General features: G+C 50.0%; 1 protein-coding gene across 1 annotated transcript; it reads left to right on the top strand.

Annotated features, from left to right (window-relative positions):
• Positions 1-2,419: 2,419 nt before the first annotated feature.
• Positions 2,420-6,992, top strand: MB (myoglobin). The gene is made up of 3 exons (XM_014964335.1): positions 2,420-2,585; positions 5,193-5,415; positions 6,113-6,992. Exons 1-3 carry the CDS (start codon positions 2,491-2,493, stop codon positions 6,257-6,259), a joined length of 465 nt encoding a protein of 154 aa, XP_014819821.1. The 5' UTR covers positions 2,420-2,490; the 3' UTR covers positions 6,260-6,992.
• The last annotated feature ends 1,721 nt before the right edge of the window (positions 6,993-8,713 follow it).

The following is an 8,713-nucleotide window of genomic DNA, read 5'->3' as shown; positions in this document are numbered from 1 at the left end:
GGGGGGGGACTTTGCAACAGGACCCGCATCACGCCAGCGATGCACCCCAAAATGTGGCCAAAAATATTAACACTACGTTTTGATGCTCGTTTAGCGTGAGTGCCTTGTGTGTGTGTCTGACATGGGCGAGTCCATCGCCCGGCCCTTTTTAGGGGAGGCAGCCCATCCCTTGGCTCTCTCCAGTTTTTCTTTACCGAGACCATTATGTAAGTGATAGATTTTTGCCCCGAGGGGGAGTGGAGAGGCCTGTAGACACTAAAAATCTTACGTCCTTCTCGCAGCTGCAGGGTTAAGGGGCGGTCTGGTCCGCTCTAAAGCTTTTAGTATTTCTGTAGACTATTTATTTAAGCGCTAGGGAGAAGAGCTTATGATTTCATTTCATTACTACTTCACTTGTAAAAAAAAAAAAAAAAGGCAATATGGAATCCCATACTCTAAAAAGAGCCTTCTGACCATTTAACGTTAATGTTCATACCGAGACTGTTGGCTTCACAGCCCTGGGGAAAGCTGTGGAGAGCGGAGAGTCGACCAACTCCAAATGAAGTTATTATGGCAACTGAGTAGTTTCAGCTTGGGGAATATGACAGAGCTCAGTGCATAATCAGCAGCCTCTCAGCTACCAGGAGCACATTTCTGTCGTGTCTAAAACGCGTGTAAAACAGTAAGGTCAGTATTCAGGATCCTACCCAAGGCCGAGCTTGGGATGGTGCAAATGCTTGTTTATTGCTATAAGTACTTGGGGATTGAGGCTGCAGGTACAGGGTCTCTCCTGTCTCAGCCCAGCGCTGTGAACAACATGAGGAAGAGCTGGAGGTGTCCTAGCTTCCACTAGCTTCGTTTGGGTAACTGGTAGTTGCCTAGTGTTTGAGCAGGTAAATCAGGATGAAATCTTGGCCTTGAAGTGTTTAGGATGAGGATTTTGGGATGTGAAGCGGACTGGTGCGTAGAGGAGAGAGAAGAGGAGGCTTGCAAGGTCACAGGTTGACTTGGTTGACAAGTTGGCTGTGAAGCCAACATGCTTGCAACGTGTAATGGCCGAAATCCCCTTACCTCTAGGCTTGGACACCAGCCGACACCTCCATTTGCCTTTTCCCACCCTTCTTACCCAAACTATTCCCTTTAAACCTGTGTGTTTCTGAGAAGTATGAGGCTCTGTCCTTGGTTCTCCTCACTGCCCAATTCCCCTTGTGCGTGGGCACTTCTCTCCCCTTGGCAAGGCTGGAGCAGGAGACTGCTCCCATGCTGCAGGGGGTGGATGGGTGCAGAGGCAGTGATGCACCTTAGGTCCTGCAGCGCTGTGGTAGGGACCATGGGGTTGGATGCTCTTCTCCTGAGCCCCAAAGTAGGTGTCTTCAGCCCTCGGTTGACATTTCTTGCTTGCCAAGGCCTGCAGTGTGTGTCCCTTTGGAAATGTCCAGAGGTAGGCTCATGCTTCAGGACAGCAGGGCTTTGTTATCAGGCTGTGCTCTGACTGCAGTCACTCCCTGGAAGGGATTAATCACCCCGTTGGCGTGCCAGGCCGTTATCAATCCTGATGGGACTGGAGAAGAGAGGCTGCGAGGTGTCTCAAAGCATACCTATGGTGTTTGTCAGCCCGGTCGGCTTTTCCTCCCGACACTGATATTTGGCTTGACAGAGGTAGCCAGAGATCTTAACCCCTGGCTGGCTGCGTGTTGGGTGAAGCCTTGCTGTGTCCTTGTGCCTTGGCCTGCTGGATCAGCTGTACGTCTGTTGGTTCCGATGTCCAGGCTCAGCCAGTGGCTAATCCTGGCCGTTCCCCAGATAGGCAGGCAGAAGAACCCAGGAGAGCATGTGCAGGGTGACTGGCTCCCATATAGTTTTAATCCCCTTCCTCCCTCCTGCAGAGGCCAAGGAGATGCCTGTGCCACTTTGGATATGGTTAGATCTTGAGGACGTGTCTCTTCTAACACTGTGCTCTTCTCTCTTACTAAATGGTGTGCATTACCCCAGGGAAAAAGGGGAGTGAGCTCAACATGGGAAAGGAAAGGCCTTTGGAGCAATGGAGCTGACATTACCAGCCACCCTGGTCTCTTCTCCTGTCTGCCCTTGGCCCACCAGGGGAGAGGGAGGCGGGGTGGCCTTGCAGATGACAGTGCTCTTCAGGAATCTCCTGCCATACAGCTTGACACTGTCTCTGGGTCCTTGGGAATCCAGGACAGGCTCCTGGCACTGTGTTTGGGCAGTGCCCTTTCTGTCTAGAGTGGGATATGTGCCAGTCCAATACGAAAAGCAGAAATGATGGCATCAGTGGCACCCACAATAGCACCTGACCCAAAATAGCTTCCGAGAAAAAAATAGGGAGGCTGATTAGGTTAGACAAGCCTGAAAGAGGGCAAGACATCCAGCTGACGATTGACAGGTGTAGGTCTGTGAGCAGGGGCTATAAATCCCACGGGTGAGCTCTCCAGCCACCCTTTGGGGAAAGGCACACAACTGCAGGGAGCACTTGGGACCTGTCTTCAGTCAACCATGGGGCTCAGTGATCAGGAATGGCAGCAGGTCCTGACCATGTGGGGAAAGGTGGAGGCTGACCTCGCCGGCCACGGCCATGAAGTTTTAATGAGGTAGGCAAGAAGCTTCCGTCCTAAGAGTAAAGGTGAGAGCTTTTGATGCGAGACCAAGGAAGGTGTATATTTAATATGGGAGCTCATGTTTGGCAGTGTTTATTTCAACAGGCTGCTTTCTTTGTTGCAGGGTGGTGGTTTTTCCATTGCTATGGTTTCTGGGTTAAAAATTACTCCCTGTGTAAAGTGGCTGTGCTTCTGTCTCTCCATCTGTATATGGGTGCAGGAGCAGGCCAGTGCTGCTTTCCAAAAATGGTGGGACCCTGTTGTCCCTGTACTTCTGCTGGCAAAACTCTGCCTCGTACCCCCATTGCCCAGGCACTGTGGCAAGAAATGCTGGAGCGAGTTGTGTGTCCTGGGCCTTCAGATGCCTTGCAGCAAGGATGCGGGGAGGCAAGGATGGAGAGGAGAGGAAAATCACCTCTGTGACAATTTTCTCAGAATCTATGATTTCAGTAAAATTACCCGTGAAGTACCCGAGTGTTTCCCCCTCCCCACCTTAGTCTCACCTGCCAGAGCTTTGCCCTTCCTGCTTTTTGGCCAGAAATCTGGGTGGTAATACTTGTCCACTTCCTGATGATGAACTTGAGATCTGGGTGTGAAACAATGCACATCCTTCACCCTGCCCTCCTCCATGATTCTGGTATTAGAATGGGAGCCTCGTGAGGTCTCCATTTGAGAAGACCCCCACCCCCATGCTGTCCTTGCGGTCCTGGTCCCCCAAGTGGGGAACACCCTGGGCACCAGCAACAAGTCACAGAAATGCAGCCTGGAAGGGATCTCAGGACTGCAGAGTGGGAAATGACATAGGGTGGGAATCAGATCCTAGCCTGTCCTTAAAGACCATCAGGGATGGAGATTGGAGGACACTCTCTCCAGATCTCCCCCTCTGCCTCTGTGCAGTACGATGTGCTGGAAGGTCATAGACGCTGAGGAGAGCAGTGGGGATGTGGCATTCATTCCATGGCGGGGGGTTCCTATCTTAAATATGGCTAAAGGAAGGGACCCAAACCACCAGGTAAATCCACTGTTCATTCAAAGTTTTTTCAAAGATGAGACAAAGCGGAGAGCTGTTGTATTTGCCTTCTTTCTCATGGCACAATTCAGCTGCCATTTGAAGGGGAAGGAGGGATGGCAATGTGATGGCTTCTTAGGTAGATGCCATATCCTGGGAATATGTTTAGAAAATACTTATTTAATTGGATTTTTTCCAAAAGAAACAAAAAAAATACTCCTTGGAAGAATTTTCAAGAGTCTCAGGAGTATATAATCTTTGGCAGACACGATTCAGCCATAGCCAGGCATGATCAAGGAAGATTTTTAGAAATTACTCCATCCCATTTCAAGGTGCAAGGGTTTTTTGTCTCTTTATGTGGGACACAACCTGTGTCATGGAAAGATACAGGAAAAAAGGAAAGGCAGATGGTGGTGTGCTCAGCTCCTGGTAGTGTACAGAAATCCTTTGGAGACCTTTGAAATGAAACACCAGCAAAGACTGGTCATTCATTTACAGAATCTTTTTGCAGAACAGTTTGCATTTTCCATGTGCTTGAGGTTATTCCTTAGTGTAGTTTAACCATCATGCAGTGAAGAGTCTGGCCCTCACAGCAACGTACTTGGGAAGAATGTCCAGTTCTAGATGGGACGCAAGCTGTGGTAGTCCCAACACCAGCACTCTCCTGAGGGCAAAACAAGTGTGCGACCACCAAGTGTACCATGAGAGGGAGGCTGGTTTCATGGCTGAGGTCCTGGGCTGGAGCTCCAGACAATGCTCCAGGTAACTTGGGTGAGCTGCTTCATGGACGTGAGCTGTAGGGCCCTGGTTGTAAAGACAGACATTGCTTTTGCTGGTGCTTCAACTGGTTGGATTATGCCCATCAGAGCATGTCATACCTGAAAATAAACTTGTGCAAGGGAGCTGATGTCTCTCAACACCTAATTATTAGACAGCTCCTAATAATCAGGACAGGCAGTGTCCCCTTTTCACCCCGACTCTAGGACTCTGGCAGGGAAAAGAGTGAAATTTCCTACTAGTTTGATTGTCAGCGGTGTCTGCATCCTGTCTCCTAGGAAATGCAGCAGGGAGGAAGCAGAGGGGACAACACTAGCCTGGCTTTTAGCCACCCTTCCACCTTCTTGATTTCATTTCCATTTTGGGATCAGAGTGCCTATGAATAGCACTGCATGGCATGGCACGGCACCAACATGCCTGAAGGCCCAGTACTCTCGTTATCCACTTGCTCCCAAGGACTCTCGGAGGTACCGCAGTTCCCAGTAGAGGAACCACAGTCCTGGCAGCTGGGCTGAGCTGGGACAAAGGATGACAAACATTGAAACTGAGTTCAAAGTAGGGTCAGATGCTTCCCTGACATATACATGCTAAAAGGAGTGATTGTGAATGGTGGTAATTTGGAAAAGATCTAAAGTGTCAGAAGTCCCAAGTTAAAGTTGCCTCTATGAGCAGGGACTAGCTAAGAGATTTCTTAGGGGTCAGAAGTGAGTTATCACACCTTTGTCTGTCCAAATACTCTGCAATACCTGGAGCAGCAGGACTTCAGCTCTGGTCTGGATGACAACTCTCTCAAGTCCTTCTGCTTTTGTCCACAGGCTCTTTCAGGATCACCCTGAGACCTTGGATCGCTTTGAAAAGTTCAAAGGCCTGAAGACCCCTGATCAGATGAAGGGCTCCGAAGATCTGAAGAAACATGGAGTTACTGTCCTTACCCAGCTGGGCAAAATCCTGAAGCAGAAGGGTAATCATGAGTCAGAGTTGAAGCCCCTGGCTCAAACCCATGCCACCAAGCACAAAATCCCCGTCAAATATCTAGAGGTATGAAAAAATCTTGTAATCTTTATGTCTGGTGTGTAGTGAATGTGTGCAAGACAGCTATTGAGAGCTGTGCTTTTATTTACTGATGGCTGGTTGGACTTCAGTGAGCTCTCCCTCAAGTCTGAGGTCTCAGAGTACAGGCAGGAGGAGGCACAGAGAGGGCTCATGCTATGTGAATGGTATGTGAACCTCCAAGTTTAGATTTCCCATTCCAAACACCACACGCAGTCTGAGCAACCCTTGACAGTAATAAACCAGCCCATGCAGCCTCTCCGTGCCTGGGAAACTACATTACATAAGAACTGTCAATGGCTGGACACAAGGGATGTACAATTTTAGCATAAGCCCTGGAGGATCCATTGGAGACCAAGACCCACAAAACTAAGTGTTGTACAAACACAGGGCATGAATTTTCAGCCTTAATGGATGAGGCAGACAAAGAGTGGGAAGGGCCATGATCTACTCAAGGTCATGAAGCAGATCAGCATCAGAGCTAGGAATAGAGCCCAGTTCTTATGCCCAGCCCAGGCTCCTTGCGCACTAGACCTCACTGTCTCTCCAGAGACTGCGGGAAGGGCTACTGAATTAGCTCGGAGATATTTCCAGGCTCTGCAACCTATTTCTTAGTCTGGCTTTTCTGAAAATAAACCTTGACTGTCCCTTCTGTTTTTCTCTCTCTCTCTTCCCTTCCTCACAGTTCATTTCTGAAGTCATTATCAAGGTCCTTGCCGAAAAACATGCCGCAGACTTTGGGGCTGATTCCCAGGCTGCGATGAAGAAGGCCCTGGAACTGTTCCGAAATGATATGGCCAGCAAGTACAAGGAGTTCGGTTTCCAGGGTTAGCACACACGCACAGAGGGACACCATGATGGAGGCCTGGCCATGCATCTTAGAATAGCTTCCCCAGCACTGTTTTGGACATCTCACAATTGGCCATCCAAGATGTGTGGGAAAGCTTTGATGAGAGGCCAAGAGTCACTCCAAGCAGTGTAGAGACACTCAGAGTGATATCCATGATAAACCATTGTTTCCTGCCTTTATGTATGCAAAAGAAATATACTGCTTTCTTAGGAAAAATAGTTCAAGAGGTTATCTGTGAGCTTTTGCCTACCCCTATTCCCTTTTCCTTTCCGTCTCCCCAAACCCCAGCCTCATCCAAGAGGGAAATGGCATGGCCAGAGATGAAGGGATGTGGAGGAGCAAAGGGAGTGTTGAGGGGCGTGGTGAATGAGAGGGTGAAGGGATGACTCAAATGGTTTGAAAGGGATGTCAGGATGAGAAGCAGAGGTGCAGTGTCCCATTCCTCCCACAGGTGAGACTGTTAGCAGGTTACTGTGGACAGCTTCCAGCACAGTATTACCTTGCTTTGTGGGGGGGGTGGACACAACCGGTTGGTCTCCAGGGTCTGTCAGCTTGGAAACCTGCATTAGTTGCTGAACTCGTGTTAGCAAAACTATAAAGAGCAGTACTTCCTGCAATCTGTAGGTTTCTGGCAGCCACCGCTATGCATCTGAAGTTCTGTTGCACTGGGAAGTAAAGTATGTGTTTATCAGAAAATAAAAATTCCTGCACCAGTGTTGTGTGTTTGCTCCTGGCTTTACAGGCGCTCCAGTGAGAAGTGGGGGAGATGGAGAAAGCGGAAAGGTGTTCTGCACACATATCTGACCCCGCATCCTGCGGTGTCAGTCTGTGCCTGGAGCAGCATGTGGCATCTGTCTCAGCCAGGGGACTTGGGGGGACTCAGTTGTCACCACGAGGTCATGACCTGGTTACTGGACTTCACAGACTCAGAGCCTCAGAGCTGGGAGAAGCACTCCCTGACTCAAGGCCATGGCCACCGCCGTGCTGGGGGGAACATGGTGAGGGAAGGCTCTTTGCTAATTTATGGAGGGGCAGCACGTGCGGGTGGCCTTGGGTCCCAGCAGCAGCACAGTGCGTTGCTCCGTCTGGGCAATGCAAAGCAGGGCTGCTCAGCCCAGGAGGAACATTGCAATGGCAGCATATGCTCTTAAGACCCCAAATCTGCTGTGGTGTCTCTGCAGTGCATGTTTACAGAGGCATACCTGTGTCCTGTGGGAGAGCTTGAGGGACAGACACAGCAGCAAGGCGCCTACCTCTGCCCGTTGCCCTCTCCCCGTCCTGGTACCACAGTGAGGTACAGGTGACCTGATTTGACTGAGGTGGGGGAGGGGCTGAGGGACACATTGTGCTCAAGGCTATCCAAGCGTTAGTCAGAAACGGTTGGAGCCTGAAAAGGGGTTTTTGAAAGTCTTGCCCTGACACCCAGGTTCACAACAGACTAGCTGACTCTTTGGGAACTGTGCAGTTTCTCTGGTTGGACCTAGTCAGAGGGGTAGTTATACCCCACAGTGAGCTCTGGGGTCCTCGTTCCCTCCTCTTCCTCCATCCCACCACCCAGTTCAGGGCCTCAGCAGCAGGGTCCTGCAGTCTCCTCTGGCATATTCACTCAAGCTGTCTCCATGCAGAAAGCAAGGTGGATGAGCAGCGTGCAGTCTCTCGGTACATTTGCTCAGGGTGAAGAGCATTCATGGCAGGGTCACATCTTGGCCCAGCAGCAGGGTGCTACAGAGGCAAGCGGCTGGGTCAGGGCTCAGGGAGATGCATAGAGTTGACACAGCTGCTCTTTTCTGGTATGGAGAAAGTAATATGCCTTATCTCCCAGAAACAGTGTGAGGACAAGCATGAGAAAGAAAAATGAGGTGCTCACATTTAGGACTTACGAGCAGGGTCTGGTTCAAAGCACTCCCTGCTATGCTGTGTGCAGTGGAGACGGAGGAGGAGCCACCAGCTCCCTTAAAAATCAGTCCTGAAACAGCGTGATCTTCTCTGTCTTTGGTCAGGGCACAGGCCACAAAATTTCAGTCTCTGAAAGGAGAAGGAATGAATTCCTTCCCAGAACATAGCATCTCTGATTTCTTGCTCTTTACAAATCCTCACTTTACCTCTGGGAGCTTGCTTAGGGTTTCAACCTTTCAGAGGGTCACAAAAGCATATGCTGTCACCTAGATGAAGTTACAGCCAGGTGGTCCCTGGCTTAAGCAACGTGCTTCGGCTGACTCCAGACTAGTCTGTCTGGCTGCGCGGGGAGGGCAACCTATTTAATTAAGGTCTAGAATTGCCTGTCCAACACAATAAGTTTTCCTGCCAGTGACAACAGGCTCTACTTTAGGATTAAAAGCTCTGCTATGGCAGCTGCCTCTGTCAGTCTGAGTGGGACTGGAGCCGTCTCTAGATATTTTTATGTGGGACAATGTGGTGGAGGAGGGAGGGTTTGCA

This window comes from Calidris pugnax, unplaced genomic scaffold (assembly GCF_001431845.1).
Source record: "Calidris pugnax isolate Ruff unplaced genomic scaffold, ASM143184v1 scaffold44, whole genome shotgun sequence".
NCBI lineage: Eukaryota > Metazoa > Chordata > Aves > Charadriiformes > Scolopacidae > Calidris > Calidris pugnax.
This window is presented reverse-complemented; position numbering and strand designations above follow the sequence as displayed.